Raw genomic sequence first — 23,196 nt, forward strand, 5'->3', positions numbered from 1 at the left:
TAGCTACACACATACAAATAAAACTGTATCCATTCATTTCTTTTGTTATTTTTGATTTAATTGTTGTTTGCAAAGTGTGTCTGTTTGTTGTGAAATCGAAATGAAATTAATAAAAATACTAGATATAAAAAAAAACCATTGAGAAATTTTGCCAACTTAAATTGATGTCGATAAGGAAAGATTTAATTGAATTTTGGAATGTGTAAAAAGTTAATGTTGGAAGTGAAAAATTCTTTTGCTGTTTAATGTGACAGGAAGTATTTCAAAGAACTGTTAGGACATTCCCAAAAGTTTAACTTTAAATTTTTGTAAGAATTTTACCCCCTTTTTTTGTAAAACACTTCACCTTGTGTAGAAAATATATTCAGCAACATTTTTGAATTTTTTTCTGAAAATTGATGTGAAGTTAGGGGAAAGGATTTCCAAAGTAACCCTACGATTTTACGATTAACAACTCAGACTGAACAGAACTGAACTAGAACTGAACTAGAACTGAACTAGAACTAAACTAGAACTGAACTAGAACTGAACTAGAACTGAACTAGAACTGAACTAGAACTGAATTAGAACTGAACTAGAACTGAACTAGAACTGAACTAGAACTGAACTAGAACTGAACTAGAACTGAACTAGAACTGAACTAGAACTGAACTAGAACTGAACTAGAACTAAACTCGAACTGAACTAGAACTGGACAAGAATTAAACTAGATCCGAACTAAAACTGCACTTTTTCAACACTCACAGCACGTATAAGTAATAAAGAATTACTAAGCTTTTTTAAAACAACACTAATAAAATCTGACATTTAAAAACTTTAACCAAATTTAAGGTCAAATTGAATTACGTTTATTTTTTAAAAAATATTAAAAATTTAAACATAAAATAATTTTTACCAAAATAAATCTTTATCCATACATAAAACTTAAGCTTATAAAAAACATAATAAAAATATTTCTTTTTTTTATCTCTTTGCAGGACTTCATTTGTGTAAAAGAATATTAAAAAGTGATACATAAATCCAAAATTTTTAATGTGTGTGTATTTGTGGTTTGTTTAAAAAGAAAAAAATATATAAATACAAATAAAGCCTTAAGTTAAAATAAAAGCAATAAATTTAAATAAAAATAAAAAGTGCTTTAAAATATATATACATAGAAAAGTGAATATTAGCAAGAAGTTTAGGAATATTTGTGTGTTTTTTTAAGAAAAAAAAAAACTTAAAACAAACTTAAGCCTAACTGAGAACAAAAATGGGCAAGAAAAATTCAAAATTGAAGCAAGATACCATTGATCGTTTGACAACGGATACATACTGTAAGTATTAACATTTTCTTTTTTACATATTTTTCCTTTTAAAACATTTTTATAAAACCACTTAAAGTTATAAGCGTAAATGTAATAAATTATGTAAGAGTTTTCTTTTCATATGGAAAATGTAAAACTTGGCCAGTACCTACAATACAATGTTCGCTTATACTTAAGATTTTTTGTTTAATAATGCAGAAAAAAACACCCGAAAACAATGAAAACTACTTATTTGCATTTTGTTAAATCTAAACTACTTTTCTTTCTTAAAAAGAAAAAATGTTAAACCTTGAACTTGTATTTATCCAAAAGAGTTTGTATTTTGTTTTCTGTTGTTTTTGTTTAATTCAAATTTTGTGCCAAAATTTTGTGAAAACCATTTAATTGTATGTAAAACAGTTATTCTCAATTTCTTCTTTGTGAATTTGTGTTTAACATGTGCTGTCTTATAGACTAGACGGCTTTGAAAGAAAGATTTGTTTAGTCATTATGACCATGGCCCTGAAAAATTTTCCTAGGAAATATTAAGTTAAAGCATTTAAGAATATATAGAAACTTTAAAAAATTATTATTAAATGCAATTATCAGTCTTTCTTGTATATAATTAAGCAGCTTGTCGTATAATGGGTTAACATTAGTAAAATGATATGTGTTGAAAATAATTGTTTACTTTTTTAAAAGTATTTAGATTAGCTGCATCTATCAGTATATTATCCAAATAGTTTTTCAACATATGAAAATAATTTGATTTTTTATTTAATCATATAATATTTCCAACCATACGATAAAAACATGATAAAAATTTCATAAATTTTTATTATAAAGTATTTGTTTTCACTTATTGTTTTTGCTATCAGCCATATAATAAATATGTGTTATAATGTTGATAATTTGAATGAAAATATTTTTTAAAATGAAATTGTATCCATAACAACATTTGTAAAGAATTTGCTATGAATGCAATTGTTAACGTATGAGCAATTTTTTCAATGATGATAAATTAAAAATAACTCATACGTTGAAAAATTGTTGAAAATTAGATATATTTTATTATATTATTGTAAATTTGTGCTGATGTTAGTTAGTGTATAATAAACCTTTTATAAAGTTTACGTATATATTTAGATCTAGATCTGTGATAGTTCTTTTTATATAACTTCGTGCAAAGTATAATTTAGAAATGCTCTATTGATAAATACTCCCAAGATTTAAAGAAAAAGTTACACTTATCCACGCATAAGAAATTATAAAAAAAAACATTTTATCACGAACATAATTATTTCTAAGACTTCCTTAATTAATTAAATCATTTCCATTACTTTCAAACATCCTTCAGTCAGTTGTAATACTTTCTGTAAACGTAATGAACATTTCCCTTTTTTTTTTTTTTTGTTTTGCACTTTTATTGTAAGTGATTTACACTGTAACGCTTAACATTATTTGCCTGCCTTTTTCTCTTGTCTATCTCAAATGAATTTTATGTCAAGCTTCTTTATAAAATCAAATACAAAGTTAGTTTTTTTCTTGCTATTCTATGTTCAACATTCAATTCATTCTTTAGTAATAAGACCTCTTTATATCTTTTATTCACTTGTCATTTATACAGTAGAACAATGCCTGTTAGTTTTACTTTATTATTTTTAAAAATCCAAAAAAAAAAGATTTTGCTTCAATTTACTTGAAGTCGGCCGTATAAAGCCAAACGATACTGTCTGTCATTTGCATAATATGGGGGAAAATATGCAAAAATATTTGTTAGATTCTTTTTTTTAAGAAATTGTTATCATTATGTTCTTTTGCTCTCTAAAGGCCAAAGAGATTTAAATGAATAAGATATATTTTTTTTTTTGATTAAAGCCTCAGGTCAGAGACATTAAATTGACCATTGGTTTGTTAGGTACCAACTAAGTAAGCAGCTTTTTTTATTGGATTTTTATGAAAATCATAAGGATCTACTTAGAGTTTTTAATATAATTGAAAAGCTGATTTTGAAATTGTTATAAATAGAATTGAATAAATGTAAATATGTCATTGATTTTTTTGTGATTTTTGTACAAAAAGGTTACTTGAATACAAGAATATTTAAAATGTTTAACCCAAAATGTCATTTACATTTATTGGTCATCATGCAAAATTTGTCTTTAATTACATTATATGGTATTTGTGTCTGTATTTGAATTTGTATTTATTTAATAAACATTTGTGTCATTCATTGCCATTGGTTTTGTTTTGAATAAATTCTTCTAAAATATCCATATACTTTCTATGGACATTTAAACTTTATATATATTTCACCAAAAAAAAATACTCATATAAATTTGCGGTTATTTTTCGCGTGTCTCTTTTGACACCACGAAATTAGTGTTGGCGTTATTTTGCCAACAAACAGTCTATAGTTAGTTTTATTTATGTTTTTTTCTTTATATTTTCAATATTATTTTGGCAAATCCTGGTGTGTTTTTGTTGGTGTCATTATCATAAATTTTTTAAAATGCAGCTTTCAGTTTTTTGACAACTGTCGCAGCGGAAGTTGTGGTTTTATTTCGTTTAACTGTTAAAATGTATAAATTATAGAAATTTTGATAAGGTTTGGTTAGGGTGGAGGAGAGAAATAAAACATATTACGGAAATCATTATTTTGGAAGTGACAGACAGGTTTTTAATGTGTGTGTTTTTAATGTTATGTATGTATTTTTTCAAGTAATTATATAAGTTTTTTTGTGTTTTATATGAAATATTTTTTTAATATTTATGAAATAAATTTTTTTTATTACTTATGTACATATGTCGTACGTAATGTAATGTTATATGTAAAATTAAAAGTGGCCGAATAAAACAATAGAAATTAATTTTGAATTGAAGTTTTTTCTAGTTTTGATAAATTTTCTGCATAACCAGCAAAAACTTTCAGGGATTAAAATGCTAAAATTTACTTACACAATAGCATTTTAAGTCATTATTTTAACACAGTGAGTCATTTAATGCAAGTACTTACATACAAACACTTACAAGTAATAAGAAAAAGTAGTCGTTGTAAATTGCAAAAAAAAAAGTATACAGCATCTAAGCTTCATAGATAAGATGACTAATGAATTAGAAAGTATTTACATAACACATTATTAGTAAGACGTTATTAGAACACTTCTATGTAATCCAGACGATATGTAGTTATTAAAAAGTATGTTGTTAGGTAAGTAATTAAAATTTAAAGTTATTATCTAGTTTTTGCTGGGTATGTATACATATAGTCTAAATATGAAGAGTACCGAAGAGGTTTAAAGAATTTTCCATAAATTTTTATTACAAATTTCTTAAAATGTATATTTCTTTAAAATGATAACTATTGCGTTATCTTTTAAATCAATCCCTTATAAATTTAATATAATTTATAAAATTGTCATAAACTTGTACATCCTTTCAGACATTAATGTGTGTGTCCCATTTTATGAAAAACTGTTTTTTTTTTCATCACTCACAATGTTGGTCATTTAAATTTGTTACTCGTAATTAAAAACAATTGTAAATGTCAAGTGGTTGTAAAATACAAAAAAGGAAGAGAAAAACGATGTATCTCTTTAGTTTCCAAACCATAAAAAAAGAGAATGTCATTCATCATAAAAGCTCAACACTCTTATAAATACTACATAAACATGTCGTTTAAACACACATAGTCAAACGCATTAAGTCTGGGTACAAACATGAAATAAAATAAATTCATACATAGTATCTCTATATATTAAGAAAATTTGCGTTGAAGCTTAATATAAAGTAAAATTCCATTTTAATTGGAAAATTCTTTTGGGACCACCCTAATATGCACATCAAGGTGTATGTCTACTATATAAATGTGTATGTTCCCATACCTGTGGTTGTATAATTTTAATATTGTTCAACATAATAAATTTTCCCCCTGGAATAACATTGTTTGTAATAAAATTTCTATAGAGACTATGAGCCAAAGTTAAAAGCCACCATAACAAACATTAAGGATACAATGGGAAAAATACATTAAAAAAGTTTATACACATACACCTACACTTAGGTAGGCACATATACACAACATAAATGGTAGTTAAAACAAAAAGCGGAAAAGCAAGCAAAAGGAAATATGAATTCCCATAATAATATAAATAAATGTAGTATATTTTAAAATGAGAAAAAAAAACAAACAAAAAAACGCGTAAAGATAAGACAAAAACAAATTAATGTTTAAAATGGAAAATAAAAATTTATAATACAATTTTGTTGCTTTTTTTACTAAGTAGTAGTTTGATGTTGGTGTTTAGGAGTTTATAACCGTGATGTTGCAAAAAAGACTGGATTATGAGACAAAAAAAAAACAAGTAATTTATGTATTTGTTGGAGTGAAAAAATATAATCTTGTATGATTTTTATTAAAGATTAAGATAATAAACAAATTATATAAATAATTGTTTTAATAATTTTAACAAAAACTAAATTGTCTCCTTGAAAACGTATGGAAAATTTTCTATGAAATTGAATAATTTATTGAAAATTTATAATTAAAAGGAAAATAATCGGAAATTGTCGATAAAAGGAAAAATTATAGAATTTTTGTATGAAGTGAAAATTTATCGATAATTTTTTATAAATTGAAAAATTTATCGATAATTTTTTATAAATTGAAAAATTTATCGAATATTTTTATTAAAAGAAAGTTAATAGAAGATTTTCCATAGAAACTTAGCGCAATTTTTTTTACGAAAAAATAGTATTTATCAAAAGTCTTATATAAAATAATAGTTTAATAAAAACTGAATATAAATAGAAAAGTCGTCGAAAATGTTTTAATAGAATTTATCACTAAATAAAATTTTATTGAACGCCACCCCCGGTCTATATGTCTAGAACACTAACCATTCGGGAAAAACTTTCTATAAAAAGAAAATTTACTGAAAATTTTGTATAAAAAGAAAATAAATCGTGAATTTTCTATAAAAATAATATAAATCGAAAATTTTTTATAAAAAGAACTTTAATCTAAAACTCTATTAGTTTTTATAAAGTTTAAATTTATTGAAACTTTTATATAAAAATATTTAACGATAACTTTATATAAAAACAAATTTTATCAAACAAGTTCCTATAAAAAGAAAATTTGTCGAAAACTTTACATTCAACAACTTTGTATAAAAAGGAAATATATTAAAAACTTTCTATAAAAAAAAAATTATCGAAAACTTCCTATAACAACAAAATTTATCAAAAAATATCCAAAACTCATTGAGAGAATTTACCGAAAACTTTCAATAAGTGAACATTTATCGAAACCTTGAAAATTTATCGAAAATAATCTATCAAAAAATATTCTATTAAAAAAAAATTTATCGAATATTTTCTATTAAAAGAAAATTTATCGAATATTTTCTATCAAAAGAAAATTTATCAAAAATTATCCATCAAAAGAAAATTTAACGAAAATTTTCTAAAAAAATCATCGAAATTTTTCTAAGAAAAAAAAATTTATCGAAATTTTTTTAAAATAGAAAATTTATCAAAAATTTTCTAAAAATAAATTTTATTCAAAATTTTCTAGAAAAGAAGAACATTTTTTTGAAAATTTTCTAAGAAAGAAAATTTATTGAAAATTAAAAAAAAAATTCAAACAAAAATTGTTTAAAAAATTTATTGAAAATTTTCTATGAAGAAACATTTTTGTGCAAGTAATATATAAAATTTATAAATACACAATTTATCCAAAATGTTTTGTAAAACCGTATTTTATTATTACTTAAAATATCCCAATAATGTTGAGCAGCAATAAGCCAGTAAATCAAATTTAATCTTTGACACATTACTTGTTTCATTAATTTTATACCAATTTAAACAAATAAAATCCCCTTTAACAAAATACTAAAGTATTTAATATTATTATTGTGTAACAACAAAAACCTCCTATAGATTCCCTTAACAATATTTATGATGTACAAAGGACCACAATGAAACTATTAATTATAATCCTTGTGGTGTTTGAAATAAAATAATTAATGTTGTTTTATGTAAAACAATAATAGAATCATCCTTCCTGCTTCTTCCCCTCTAGGGTATAATATTCAAAAACAATTTCGAAATTTATATGCACAGTTGTTGGCTGGCCATTAACTTGTGAAACGAAACGAGAGCCTACAAAACATATTTAACACAGTTACTGCTTATTCAACCAGAAAATGTAAAAAAAAACGAAATGTTAACTTTGCAAAAACTTTTACTCCTTTAACTCATTTAATAGGCTTAATTTCAGTAATATTTATAGTATATGTATGTACGTCTGTAGTGTGTATTTCGGGGGTAAAAGTTTTAATAAATAATGTTTATAAATTGGCTTAATTAGTTGTAAAAGATGTAGAAGATGACGCTGAAGCAGCAGCAACAGAAATTATTAATGAAAACTTTATATTCATTTAATACAACTAAATGGCCTGCTGTTTGAACAAATTTTAAAGGTTTACCACATCATTTAAATAAGTAAAAAAAGAATAAGATTTCAGAAAAAAATTAAAAAGAGGAAAAATTGTTGCAGCTTTATTATCATTCGATGATTAATGATGATATTTTAATATTACATACTACGAGAATAATTAAACACAAGTCTTAAAAAAAGTATTTGTGCCTAAAATGCAAAAAGGCGTAATAACACTTTTAAAATTTTTGATAAAAAAAAACTAAATAAATTTAAAGTTATTGTCATTATAAAAATTAAGTGTTCCTACATGTGTTATATCCTTACATCAATAAACATCTTTAAATATATGTTTTTTTTTTTTTTGCTGGTAAAAATTACTAGTTTGTTGTTCCACCTTTAAAAATTTGTGCAAACATGTATTTTGATTCTGTAGGCCATTTTTAATCAAAAAGTAAATTTTGTATTTTTGTATTTGAAATCAAATATTTTTTTAGAACAATTACGATGTTATTTAGAAAAATGTTTAAAAAATGGTTTATTTTTAATAAATGTTTTGTACAAATTTTCCTTTTTTAAAGTATTTGTATAAATTTTTGTATGAAGTTTGTTTTTTATACCTTACATCACTATAGTGAAGGATTACGCATTTGTGTTGATGCTTCTAATACGCTAAAAAATATTAATTCCACAGCTTAAAGTATACCGATTAACTCAGAATCTTAATGTATACCGATTAACTCAGAATAATCGGACCTACCGATTTGGGGTGCTTCTACTCATTACACGATAAAATATAACATGTCTTAACTTTATATAAAACATGTGGGAAAGTATAGTCGGACGTGGCCTACCATATACAACATTAGTATATTTTTAATTTCTTTTTTTCAACATGGACAGCCAGCCGGACGGACATGTCTTAATCGGCTCAAAAAATAATTCTGAATATTTTTGTAAGTTATAAACATCAGCACAAACATATAAATTTAATGTCATAATTTAATGAGCATCGGACCACATTTGATCCTACATAAATTTGTTTTTGATAAATAAATTCCTTAAATATATTGAGATTAAGATAAAATTTATAATTAAAGTGAAACTTCTGAAAAGAAGCAAAAAAGTATTTATAATCTTAAGTGTATTAAAAATTTTTAATCCAAAATTTTTTTTTACTTTATTAATAACAATAAACATTCTCATTTGTGGCTGAAATAGATCACGTTTTACGTAAATGTATATAAATATCAGTACTAATTTAAAACTTCTTTAAAAAATCCTTATACTTAAGGATACTAGAATATAAAATTTCTAAACAGTTTCATTTAAAATGCAAAATCCTAACATGAGAATAAGAAAAACAGGGATTAAAATTCCAAATGCGTATAAGATTGTTGAACAAATGTAGACATCTACACATCTGTGGCAGATGTAAAGATAAAAAGATAAAACACTAACACATAAACTTTACTTTAATGTATTAAATAGAAAACAAACCAAACAGTATGTTGCTGTATAAACATGTAGTAGAGGTGTTTTAAGGATAACAATTTTAAACACACATACACACATACACACAAATCCTTTAATATGAGTTTGTGTTTGTGTGTGTATTGTAGGGAAAATGTTAATATACATATAAGGATAATGTATACAAGCTTAAGAATGTTTGTATCTGTCTAATACATATTGTAAAACACAATTAAATACATTAAGATTCTAGTTAGAATTCCTGACATCAATGAAAATTATACGCACTACATATAGACATTTATAAAATATAAAATAAAATACCGAAGGAAAAAGGTGGCCAAGTAAATTTAACTCTATATAAAATTTTATTATAATACCTTTAGTTAAAGTATTACGAAAGTAAATGCAAGTTAACCTTAACTAAATTTTAAATTTCTAATACTCTTAAAATACATATTTACACACCTAAATCTAATATTTATTTTCATTTACCTACACGAAATCAAAAAGTCTATCTTACTTACGTGTCTACAATACCAAAACTCCTAAAATTAAAGGTATTTTCAATTTTAATCCCTTTTCCTTACAATGTGTCAAAAAGTTTTTAGAAAATAGTTAAAAGAAATAAAATTTCATAGACCTCCATTAATAACAGCACATTAATTTTACCTTGAACTGGTTGTAAATTTTTTTTTTTAATGAAAAAACCTCACTAAATGGAATTTATGCTCACATTTGAACAACAAAATTAATGGGGGAGGCCAGCTGTTTTCATAAATGTTTTTTTTTTCATCATGAAAATGTCAATAACTGATATTATAGTTATTTAAACATAAATTAAATTATAATGGCACGCATTTATTGGTATGTGTTTGTAGTAGAAAGTTTTGTTAAATTCGTTAAGTTGTCTTTAAAAGTATGTTAAACTACCCTGCGGTTTCAAAAGTAGCAATTGCCGAAAGTATGTTATTTACGGGGTGCGGTCAATAAAATTTTATGTAAAAAAAACCCTTATAATAAGATATCCAAAACTATACCTTTCCAAATTACTTACTTATCATAGATTTGTATAGTCAAATTGTAATTAACATACATTAGGACATAAAACTTATAGATACAGAACGTTTCAGAAGAATATTAGTAGAACGTTTGTTTCTCGAGGCCGACACTATAGTGTTTTGAACATAAAAACGACACACCATCTGCATTGATTAGAAAAAGTCTAGTAATAACTTGAAATTATCTAAATACATACTAATAGAAATACAAAGTCTTTTTACCCGTCACATCGAAGAGTTTATAAAAGTTTGTCATTTTCGTTGAAATTTCTATAATACAATTTTTCAACCCTATAAAGTATATACATATCTTCAGGATCCTTATAGACAGAGGAGTAGATTTGGTCATGACCAACTGTCTGTATGTAATCAGTTTTAAGACCTTAGATATCTGCGAGTTCTGAATCTTCAATAACTTTTAGAAAACGACTTGAACGTCAACATTCACTCTTTTTTACTGGTGTAGAGTACAATATGGTCGGCTATAAAAAAGGGGGTACATTAATTTTGTAATACCGTTTGTAACACTTTAAAATAGTATTCATACATTCCATAAAAAATATATTTTTTGATTTTAAGCCCCGTTAACTCCACCTCCGGTTATAGCTTAATCGAAAGTTATTCTGTCGATTAAAATATTTTTTGTATGAAATGTGTCAATTTAACCTTAAGATGAAGAATAACTAGACATTGATTTTGTAGTAAGTTAGTTAGCTAGTTTCTTAGTTAGATAATTAGTTAGTTAGTTACTTAGTTAGTTAGGTCGTTCCTCGGGACACTCTATTGATATCATCAACCCAATACAATAATTTACATTTAAATATTATAATAATAACGGTGTATTTTAAGGTATTAGTACAGACAAAATAACATTCCCATTTGTCTTCACAAGGGTTGCTTTAGTTTTAATGATTTAATACATAAATACTTTTGTTAAGTTACTATTCACTTTTCTACTTTTCTACTTTTGTCCATAAAATACCTTTTAAAACTTACAACAAAATGTCATTATTTGGTTACAATAGCGAATAGTGTGTGAGTTGACCTAATAAAATTTTATATTAATTTAACCCTAGATACTTCTACATTTAGCTACATAGTATTGTAGTTAAATGAACCGGTTATATTGGTTAATTTAAAATTATACACCTAAACACAAAGGCACTGGGACTAGGATAGACAATGTACTAGAATAATTACTTAAGATAAGTAATGTAAATAAAACCAGCTTTTGTGGGGTTGTGACGAAGTGAGGTCATAAAAAATAAATATTAAGGAAAATAAGTTGTGGAGAAGTTTAAGGGATAATTAAAAACAAAATAAGTTATACATACATAAAACTGGTGGGTGTAGAATAAAAAGTGTTCTACGTGCTGTTTAACATTCATAGCAGTGGTCTGATGGATATCTAGTCCGGTTATTTAGAGAAAAGAAGGACATTACTTATAATAAAAACATTAAATGTATCAATGTCTGCATCTTAACTTCAGCCAAGAAAAATAACTTAAATATATTTTAATTTTTTATTTATAATAGGAAAAGTTTACATTTTTTTATTCAGCTGGAACTTAAATAACTTGCATATTAAAATTATCGTTATAAATTTCATTTGAATTAATGCATTTAATACGAAATGAATAAAATAAAATGTCATTTAAATATAAATGTGTTTGTTTGAAAATGGTATTATTTTTGTTGCGGTCATTTTCCTTTTGTTCTGGACCATCAACTGCACTTGTTTATAAATCAGTTAATTCAATAAAAAGAATTATTTTTTGTTTTTTTGTGACTGAATAGCAAATATAAAGTTTAAACCAAAAAACATTTTATACTCTAATATCACAATTCATACTGGTGGATAACATTTTATATTCTTAAATAATGAACTGAGTTTTTTGTGTATGTCGAATTTTTCTTTGTTTCAATTTAAACATTATATATATTTTTTGCCAGTATCATGTGGTTGTAGAAATATACAAAAAAGTTGAAATAAAAAACAGAGCTTACAATGTATACTTTTATCGATAACTTTTTCGACCAAAAATTTTTATCAAATCATTAAAGTATGACTGTTACATAGCTCATTGTATTATCACATTGTCCTGAATTAAAACAAAATTTTTCGAAAAATTTATTTTTATTTTCTTAACAAAGAAATTGTAAAATTGTAATCAATTCAAATTATCATAAAATGTTCTATGTATTAATTTTTTTTCAGAATTAAAAATTATTGGAAAATTTCAGTTTTTATAGAAAATTTATGGAATTATATACATTTAATATAAATTTCTTTTTGTTCTTAAAATTTTTCTTTTTTTATAAAAATTTGCGGGAATTTTTTATTATATTTGCTATTTATTTACAAAATTTCTATAAAAAATTAAATTAAATTTTAAAATGTAAAAAATTTCCTTCAGAACAAAGTTATCAGAACAAGATAACTTTGTTCTGAACTTTCTGCTTCAGAACAAGAATACCAGAAAGGTAAATATATTTCAGAACTATTTTTCATTAATTTCTTTTCCATTACAATTCTGTGAATTCTAAATTTTTAATGAAATATTGCAGTTTGCCATAACTTTTTCAAAGAGTAATTTTTAATCTTTTTTATTATTGTTGGTAACATAAATCTTGGAATTATATTTTCACTACGCAAGCAGAGAAAACCATTAAAACAAGTAAGAATGTATAGTCGGTCATGACCGATTATATGAAATCCTACACTAGTCCTACTTTTAAATAATAAAACATTTCATTCAATTCTTACCTTAGTTCTGGAATATTTTGACCAAAGAAGAAATATTGTGGTGAGGGTAAAATTTCATATTGTTTTTAGTGTTTATAAGTGAATGTTGCCATTCAAGTCATTTTGTGAAAAAGAGTTTGTATGGAAGTTAAGGTCAAATAGGGCCTGATCTTTACAAAAATTGGCGATGTTTTTAAAACTAAAAATTGTTGACATACTTGAACATATAACATAATTACGAGCTTAAAAGCACGATTCAGGGTAAATTGCGACCTGCAACGTACGCAGAAACTTTACATGGACACACAGACGGATGGACGAACATAGCTAAATCGATTCAGGAAGTTATTCTGGGCAAATGTGGTTGGACTAATATTTATGGGTTTTACAAACATAAGCACAAATGCATTATACCTTTCCCACTATAGTGCTGTAGGGTATAATAAATATTTGTATTATTTTGAAACAACTTTCATAGTTTTATATAAACATATAGATTTAAGATTTTTCTAAGAGATTTGTACTATTTATAAATGTATATGTGTAAGAGTATAAGCAATTTGATACTGGATGATAATTATGATGGTAATGACAATCAACTAACTAACTGCTCGTAAAGTACTTTTTATAAACTAATCCTGTTACTGATAGTATGATGATGTTGTTGAAGGTATTAGAAATATAAAACACATTTTAGAAGGGATTTATGACAGCAATTTATTATAGCTGTTGTTGATAAATATCATGATTGCTGATTTAAGTTTATATTACAAATGCAAAGAGTAGCAGCAGCGATAGCTGCAATTCTAGTAGTTGAGCATGAAATAGCAACAACCATGAGTTTGAATAATGCAATTTTTCGATTTGTAATGCAAGATTGTTCGTTAAGTTATTTACTCATTATACAATATTAAGTTGATAAAGAAAAAGCATTGAGCAAAATAAAAGTGTAAGAAAATTGGAAAATTGAGAAAAATTTCAATAAAAGTTTAATAAGTTTTTTGAACTAAATGTAATGCATTTGAAATAAGCGTTAGATGCTTGTTGAGGAGATAATGGAAATAGGTGTTTTTAATAAAATGTACTTATTTGAATGAATTGCAAATACATGAAGGAAAAATATGCTAAATAGAAAAGTTTCTTTATTTATAAAAAATATTCAATATTTGACTTTTTGAGTTTTTAAAAAATAGTAAGACAAAAAGTATGAATATATAGTCAAATATAGCCGACCATATGATACACTACACCAGTCAGAATGTTAAAAATGTAGATTATTTAGTAAATAATAATTTGTTTGGTTTTTTCCTTTATTCCGTAATATTTTTACTTATTTTTGGCAAAAAAAAAGGATTTTTCCAAGAGGGCGCTCATATCACGTTGGTATATATATGGGCCTGTACTTATAAATTTTGGTAGGAACATTTGCGTTTACTTTATTGATGTAATAGATCATTTAACATAATAATTAGCCTAAAAGAAATATTCGGGTTACGGTGGTATGGAGACTAGGCGAAATAATGGACCGATTTCAACCAATTTAAATAGCGTCCTCACGCCAAAATAATTCAACTGAGAAAGTGATTCTGAGCCGATTGGTTGTATGACCAATATGTTTGGATGTTACAAACATCAGCACAAACGCATAATATCCCACTATAGTGATGTTGTGGTGTAAAATCCTAGTCCTTAATCGACAAACCTCCTAAAAAAGTTGAGAAAACAAATTTAAAAAATTATTCAAATTTTCATTTGTTTACCCTTTAACAGATTTAATTAAGTTGTTCTACACTTTCATCACAAATTAAAGCCCTCCTATTTTGTTTAGTAACCACATAAATTTCTTCTTATTTCTACCCAAATAAACATGTTTTTGATTTAGTTGTGGTTTGAAAAATTCTTTTAGAAAATTCTTTAAATAATAAGAAATTTTTTTTAGTAGTGCGATAAAAAAGGGATTAAGATTAATTTAGGGTTTGTGTGACCTTTTTTCCTTCCACATAATAAATGTAAAATATGCAAGCAATAATAAAAAAAAAAAACTTGTTGACAAACAAATCTGTTTTTAGGTCACATCTCCAACATGGTTTTAAAAGTAGAACGAAGAACCAGCATGCATTTATACATCAGTTTCAAATATTATTGTTTGTTAAAATTCCAACGAGAAGAGAGACACACCAAAGAAAACTTCCACTACACCGAGTGAAACAGCACGTCTTTTTTACATTTATTTGTTAGATATTCGTTTTTTTATTATTATTTTAAGTTGAATTTATTTCTAGTGGAAATACGACTTAATGAAAATAGAATTTGGTATTCAAATCAACAAAATTCACTCAACAGCACTTATCTTAAACCAGCACTTTGCTTATCTTAAACCATTTAAAGCATTTGTTAAAAATAACAATAGCTTGTGATTTTTTGTTTTATAAAAATCTTTGTATTAATTTAAATTCATATTTGAAATTATTTAATTAATATTTCTTTTTGTTTTTTATTTACTTACAGTTACCGAAAAAGAAATAAGACAATGGTAAGTTTTATTTTCCTAATTTTAACATATTTCCCTTTTTTTGTTAGCATTTTTTTTTTGAAAATTTCCCTGTCTCAATTTATGTCTATTTTTTATTTCTATTTTTGATTTCTCATTCAATTGTCTGGTCTTTACTCCACTTTTTGTTGCGTTTAGGCACAAAGGTTTTCTAAAAGACTGTCCGAATGGTTTACTCACAGAACAAGTAAGTTTAACTAACTTAACACTTTTAAATGTTTTGCTTGGGTATTCTTGTGTGTTTTTTATTATTTTGGCTAATTTTCGTTTGTACTAATTTGAAATACAAAAATTATAGTGTTCTACTTTTTCTAATATTTTATTTTTTGCTTTATTAAAACTGTAAAATGTAGTTAAAGCAGAAATGTTTTTAACATGTATGCATTTTTTAGTTTTAATTTTCATGTTTTGCTTATTTTTTTACTTTTTATAATTTTAACAAATATTTACTGTGGTGTTTTTTATTTATTTTACTAAAAAATCTTTTTATATAAAAATAAAAAAACAAAAAAATTTATGTAAAAATATTAAAAAAATATTCAACAAAAATGAAAATTAAAAAAAAAACTTGGAAATTCTTTAAAGCTAAAAATGTTTCCAAAAACGATTTTTAAAAACATAAATTTTTCAATTATTCACAAAAGGATAATTTCCCAAAATACGTATAAAAATATATTTCTAAAAATTTTCCATAGAAAAAATTTCTATAAAAAAGAGAAAATTTTAAAAAAATTTTCGAAAGGAAAAAAAATTTTAACAAGTTTTTACAAAAACTAAAAATTTTCGAATTTTCTGAAAATCAATATCGGAGATTTTCTATCAAAAAAGAAATTTTCAAAAAATTTTCTTTAAAAATAAGAATTTTGCAAAAAAAAATAAATAAATTAAAAATAATCTATCAAAAGAGATATTTTACAAAGATTGTCGGTAAAGGGAGAAATTTTTCTCTAAAACGAGAAATCTCTCCAATAGAAAGAAAATCTCTCATATAGAAAGAAAAAACTTCCAAAATTTTATAAATTTTCTAAATATTTTTTTAAAAAAAGGAACATTTTCAAAAATTTTACAGAGAGTTTAAAAAACTTAGATTAAAAAAAAAACAATAAATTTCTAGATTTTCTATTAAAGATAAACTTATAAGATATAAATTAAAAAAATCTCAATTAAAAGAAATATACTAAAAGAAGACAATTTCTAAAAATATTTTTCAAAAACCGCAAATTTCTTAATAATTTCTTTGAGAACATAAATTTTTCATAATAAAGAAGTTTTCGATAAAAGCGATAGATTTTTCGAACATTTTTATAAAAAAAAGGAAAACTTCCTATAAAAATGAAAATGTTTCTATGTAAAAGACAAATTTTCGAAAAAAAAATCCTTTTTCTTAAAATTACTTTTTTCGGAACGAAAGGGGTATTTTTATATGGTCTTACTTACTTAGTTTTATGTTTCTAGATTCAATGTTAAAAAATATAATAAGTACCTCTAAAAGAACGAAAAAGTACCAAACATTTAATCTGCGCTCTTTATCCTTAATATCATGTTTATAGGTTCAACATTTTTATAAATGTTCCTACATAATCCGGGTTTGTTTCTAGATTCAATATTATAGAAAATTCAAAAAGTACCTTTTAAAAATCGAAAGTGTAAAAAAAACAGTCCCATTTTTGTGCTCCGCACTAACTTGCCATAGAAATTTCATAAAATATCTTTTGTAGAATGAACATGGACAGAAAGCTCTTTTTTTAATCCGTGCTCTACACGAAGGTGAATGAAACAAATTTTTCAAAAATGTTTTTTAAATCATAAAAAAATTTTGTAAAAGAGTTATATTTATTACAAATTGTTCTAAGAAAATATATCTTCTCATATCAAAATGCCCAAAATGTTGTGAAAAAAGAAATTTGTACCACTGTACAACTTTTTTTAAACTTACTTACAATTTTGTAACACATTATGCTCTTAGTTTTCGGCTCATCTTATTCAAAATGAAAGAAAAACTTTTTAGCTTTGCTAGAAAATAATCTTTGTTTTTTTATTTTTGTATATTTTAGTTTATAACACTCATACTTATTTTAATATACTTAATTTGCTTAAAATTTAGCACTCTAAAGCCCATTTATCTTTCGTAACACAAATACAGACAAATTTTAAAATGAAAAACTAACAATTTTGTTGATTTTCTTTTGCTTTCTTTATATTTATGTTTATTTTATTCACTCCTCCATAACTTATATACTTGCGTTCTAGTCTACTTAAGTCCTAAAGATTTGTTTATTTTTTTTCTCGCGCCACTATTTCATCAAGTTTTTCAACACTAACTTAATCATAATTTAGCTTGTTCATCAGCTATGCTATAGTCATCATCATCATAATCATTATTATGAAAAGTTTAATATTTATATTACGTATACGTAACATTATATAGTATTTATATAACGTATACGTATTAGTATTCTTGCAGACGTTATTTTTTTGTTATTTTCATACAAATTTTTGCTTTTAAAATGAAAAATTCTTATGTAATTTTTTATGAAATATTTGTCTATTATTTTTTTTTGTTGGATATTATTTTAACTAACATTTTGTTATGCCAAGAATTTGTTAAGAAAACTTATTTTTTTGGATTAAGCCTTAAATGTGTTGTTGGAATTTTTTTATTAACATACATACTTATATATATTTTTTCATTTGCCAATTTGCTTTATTTTTCTGTTGCTTCAAGTGTTACGTGTTTAAATGAATAATAACATCTTGATTTGTTATTTCATTTTTCCTCTGTATTTTATTCACTTCTATTTGCATATTTTTAGGGTTTTATAAAAATCTACAAACAGTTCTTTCCACAAGGAGATCCTAGTAAATTTGCCTCATTAGTATTTCGAGTATTTGATGAAAATAATGTGAGTTGATAATATATATATAAATATTTTCCATATTTATGTTAAAAAAATCTTAAAAAGCAAATTGTTTTGTTATATGCACGTGATATACATTTAAATATACAAATCATCAATCAGAAAACCATTTAACTTCCATTTAACCATAATCACAAAAAAAGAACAAAAATTAATCTTAAACTAAGAAAATAACAAATACAAAATCAATTCGGCATCATTACAACAGCTGGTGAAATCAATCATCTGCCAATATTAAAAGCTGGCAGGCACTACTTCTCCTCTATACGTCATTATCTGCTGGTGAAGTTTGGTTGAAAAAAATATATAATAAATTTAATGGATTGTCACAGTTGTCTTGGAAACAGTCAAACATGGATATGCAATTATCATGAAGGTGTAACAATAAACGCAGAAAAATATACTACGTTATACCAGTTTTAGCTAAAAAATAGTCAGCAAGCCTGGTAACTCTGAAAGATGAAGGAACTTATGTGCCAACGAAGGAATTCCTATTAGTGGAAGTTGAAACAAACCATATTTACTTCATTGAATCTTTAGGAAAGACATTCAGTCAATTATGCAACCAGTGAAGTTTCCTATGCCGATGTAACAAATATTAACATTAAAGAAAACATGATTTCTCGCAACAAATCAACAATATCATTGAACCGTTTTGTAAAGTTTAGAACGAGCTTGTGTTCATCCACATTGAAAGAAGATAACTTAAATCAACACGATATACGAATATAGTCGTTCAACGATTCAACGAACATTCCCTTGAAAAACTCAGGAGAATGATCATGATCGCAGATTATCAGTTCTATTATTCAGACTCTAAAAAATCTTTATTAGATTCAAAACTATTAAGGTTGAGTTCATTATCGGAATCATGAATACCTATAGAAATCATAAATATGGATAAGAATCATATATCTGTATGGGTGTTGAACATAATTGTGTTTCTATTTTGCTTCAGAAATATAGCATTGATAATCTTGATCGTATTAAAATAACAATTTATTATCCTTTAAAAGGAAAAGGAAGGATTATGTCCAAGTTTCAATATCACAAGTGATAAAGCTCATTTTTAGGATTTTTCATTCAAGACTCACATTCACAAAAACATTTCGTATAAGGCATGTGTGCCCGATTATGCAATAATGGCATTTAGGCTCTCAAAAATCCAAGATAAAATTCTTTTTGCAATCGCTTGAGCTCCAAATTTTTTGTATCAGACTCTTACTAATATTTTAGACTTGCTTCCACAGCCATTTTTCATGTTTACAAATTCACTTGTTCACTCAAAATATGTTACATATCCTCTGAGATAATGCTTTGTTGTCACGGATTTCTTTACAATTTGTCTCATGATCTGTGCAGATTCATCTACATATCGCTCAAGAAATTCTAAGAAATTATAATGATCTAAGTGAGAGTGATACAGATAGTGAATGGATACGATAATAAAAACTGAAAAATATTTAGTTCACACGTTTAGAACAGAAGTGTGACAAGTTTACCGAAAGGATTATGAAGCGATCATGCTTATCAGTACAAATAACCTAAGAGTAAGAGAACGAATACCTTGCTATATGAGGAAATAGCTTGGACTTATTGGAATTCAAATCTTGTTGATGATATTTTTGCACTGCATTTATGTAATGATTCAGTTATATAAATATAGCTTAAAATAGTCGTGATGACTGATACAAATGGAAAAAAACGTATAGATATAAAAATATGCTGAACCGAATATTATGAAACTAAAAATTCCATCTAAAAGTCGTTGCTATATATTTACATTTTACAGATATTAAGTTGGAGGATAAAAGGAATAAAATTGAATAATGTTTGTGATTTAACTATTTTAACATTCATTCAGCAAAACGGATTTATTGCAATATGTTTATGCAAACAAATAAGGAAAAAATTCGATAACATACTACAAAAGTTACTTCGTTGAAATAAACTAAAACTATATTGAAAATATTACTGCACTCAATTTAATAGCTATTATCATAGTACATTGACATGACAAATGAGATTAAAATTTCAACATATTATTGTAAAATGTTATACAGTAACGCTCATTAAACAACCTGTCACAATTTCCGGAAAACTATGACAATAAAGAGAAAACTTGTGCCATCATACGCCAATATCAACAGCTCAACATCATTATCATCATTAAAGTCATTACATAATGTACCTATGTATATGTATGTATATAAACCATTCAACCATTTAACTATTATTCAATACTCAAAGTAATCAATTTATGAATATATGTGGAATTCATAAAGTTTCTAAACATTCATCCATCTATACCTACATCCATCAGCTATATATAGTAAATCATTATTCTTAATGCCACAATACAATTGTAATAGAAAATTTGAAAATTATTTTATTTCTTTTTTCTATTTCTTCTTATTTTTCTGTGTGGGTGTTTTTTCGTTAAATATACATTTTAGGATGGAGCGATAGAATTTGAGGAGTTCATACGCGCATTATCGATTACATCAAGAGGAAATTTAGATGAAAAACTACAATGTATGTATTTTTTACGAATTTTCTATTGATTTTTTGTGGAATTTGTGTTAAGTGTTTTATATATTTAATATTAAATGTTAAAATAATTTTAGGGGCATTTCGTCTGTATGATGTGGATAATGATGGTTATATAACGAGAGAAGAAATGTATAATATAGTAGATGCTATTTATCAAATGGTGGTAGGTATTCGATTTAATTTTTATTCGGATTTCCTATATGCAAAAAGTGCTACCTCAATATGGGTTAAAGTAGTAAATAACTTATAACTTACTTATACTCTTAAAATCTAATTTTTTTGAGTTATCACTTTTTGCATAAAGTGTCAAGATATGTCTATAATTTGCTACTTGTTTTATATTGTTTATTTTTTTGCTTAATTTTTTTACTAATTGATTACTTTAAGGGTCAACAACCACAAACAGATGATGAAAATACACCCCAGAAACGAGTGGATAAAATATTCGATCAAATGGATAAAAATCATGATGATCGTTTGACATTAGAAGAATTTCGTGAGGGTAGTAAAGCTGATCCACGTATAGTACAGGCGTTAAGTTTAGGTGGTGATTAACCAAAAGAGTCATAGTTTAATTCAAAGGTTAATTAAACTTAATAGAAAACATAAAACCGTAATAAAAATAACAACAAATAACTGAATATATTAAACCACAAACAAGCAAAACAATAAAAAGCCAAAAAAGAAAATTAGTAAAGAACACATACCAACAACAAATCTAACATTATACATATTATACATTATACATATACACACACAACTAGTTGAAATACATACACACATACACAGATACTAGTTTATACTTTAAAAACATCAACGTAGAGAAGAGATACAGATTAAAAAATTGCCGTGTTTTATATAAATAACCTTTAGACAAAAGTAAAAAATAACAAAAATATAAAAGCAGTAGTAAAAGCTTAACAAAAATTAACAAAGCAAAAAATCTAACAAAAAAATGTGAAAATATTTTTTGTTATTCTGTACATACAAATGGAAAAAATAGAGGAAATGGAAAAAAAAAACTCTCACAAACATAAACACTTGAAAAACAAAGCAAAAAAAAGGAAAATCTAACCACCCACCCAAAATTCATACATATTTAGATAAAAAAAATTAAAAGAAAAACTCTTCATAAAACTTAACAAAAAATAACAAAATTTTCTACATACAACACAGTTAAACAAACAAATTAAGGTCGAATATAAAGGTGCGTTTTTTTTTCTTCTACATTTTCTGGTAAAAGGGAATAAAATACAAATAAAAATAGACAAAAAAAGAAACCTATTAAAACTACTTCCTATTTACTTAATCTACCTTTAACACAGACATTTTTACGCAAAAAAAGTAATAGAGGAAAACATTTACTAACACGAGAGAGAGAGAGAGGAAAAGAAAATTAAAATACTTCCAGGAAAGAAAAGCCCTACTTAATTTATTTGATAGACATATTAAGGAAACCAAGCAAATGAAATAAAATTAAACTAAATTAAAACAATTTTAAAAAGAAAGCTTAACTAAGTTTGGGTATTTCTGGGAATGATAAAAGAATATGTTGTTTCCAAATAAAATTTTCATTTATAAGACATTTCTAAACTCAATTGTCATTAATTTAAAATGTCTTTCGATTGAATTTTTTACTTTTGTAATGAATCAAATTTCAGTTTTCGATAAATACTAGTTATTTGGTTGAAATTTTATTAAATATATAAATATCAATAACATTTTTATAGACATCATTAGCACTATAATCATATTCGAGATCTTAGGCATCACACAACACTCGTTCTTAACCATGTTGTCAGAGTCACGTTTTCGTTTTTCTTGGGGTGTAGTAGATCGCAATCTAGATCAGTATTTGTTTGCAAATGATATTTACTCGCTCATTCGAGATTATTTAATTATCATTATTATCATGCTCTCAAGGTCACTCTTGATTAGACTTGATCTTAACTCTCTCATTCGAGATCATTTAATAAAGATCTAAGTTTATCACGCTTTTAAGGTCATTCTTTCGTTGTTGTATTTTTTGAGATATACAAAGATCGACAAACTAATACTGATTTTTATTGGTGATCAAATTGGACTGTGATTTCTTACAAAATAACAAATAGCAGGATCGATTTGTCGATCGAAATTTGACGCCAACATATATAAAAAGTCCTAACT

General features: G+C 25.1%; 1 protein-coding gene across 1 annotated transcript; it reads left to right on the plus strand.

The window, feature by feature from the left end:
• Positions 1 to 1,071: 1,071 nt before the first annotated feature.
• Positions 1,072 to 21,896, plus strand: LOC111678182 (frequenin-1-like). Its single transcript, XM_023439448.2, has 7 exons — positions 1,072 to 1,316; positions 15,517 to 15,541; positions 15,698 to 15,746; positions 18,373 to 18,462; positions 20,934 to 21,012; positions 21,105 to 21,193; positions 21,418 to 21,896. The coding sequence occupies exons 1-7, from the start codon at positions 1,253 to 1,255 to the stop codon at positions 21,583 to 21,585; spliced, it is 564 nt and encodes a 187-aa protein (XP_023295216.1). The 5' UTR covers positions 1,072 to 1,252; the 3' UTR covers positions 21,586 to 21,896.
• The last annotated feature ends 1,300 nt before the right edge of the window (positions 21,897 to 23,196 follow it).

Source organism: Lucilia cuprina, chromosome 3, assembly GCF_022045245.1.
Source record: "Lucilia cuprina isolate Lc7/37 chromosome 3, ASM2204524v1, whole genome shotgun sequence".
In the NCBI taxonomy this organism is placed as follows: Eukaryota; Metazoa; Arthropoda; class Insecta; order Diptera; family Calliphoridae; genus Lucilia; species Lucilia cuprina.

Excerpts from the sequence above, each read along its gene's own strand:
- LOC111678182 (XM_023439448.2), top strand. The coding sequence starts at position 1,253 with ATGGGCAAGAAAAATTCAAAATTGAAGCAAGATACCATTGATCGTTTG. Across the intron at positions 15,542-15,697 it reads GAAAAAGAAATAAGACAATG|GCACAAAGGTTTTCTAAAAG; the intron begins GTAAGTTTTATT and ends TGTTGCGTTTAG. Across the intron at positions 21,013-21,104 it reads TTTAGATGAAAAACTACAAT|GGGCATTTCGTCTGTATGAT; the intron begins GTATGTATTTTT and ends AAATAATTTTAG.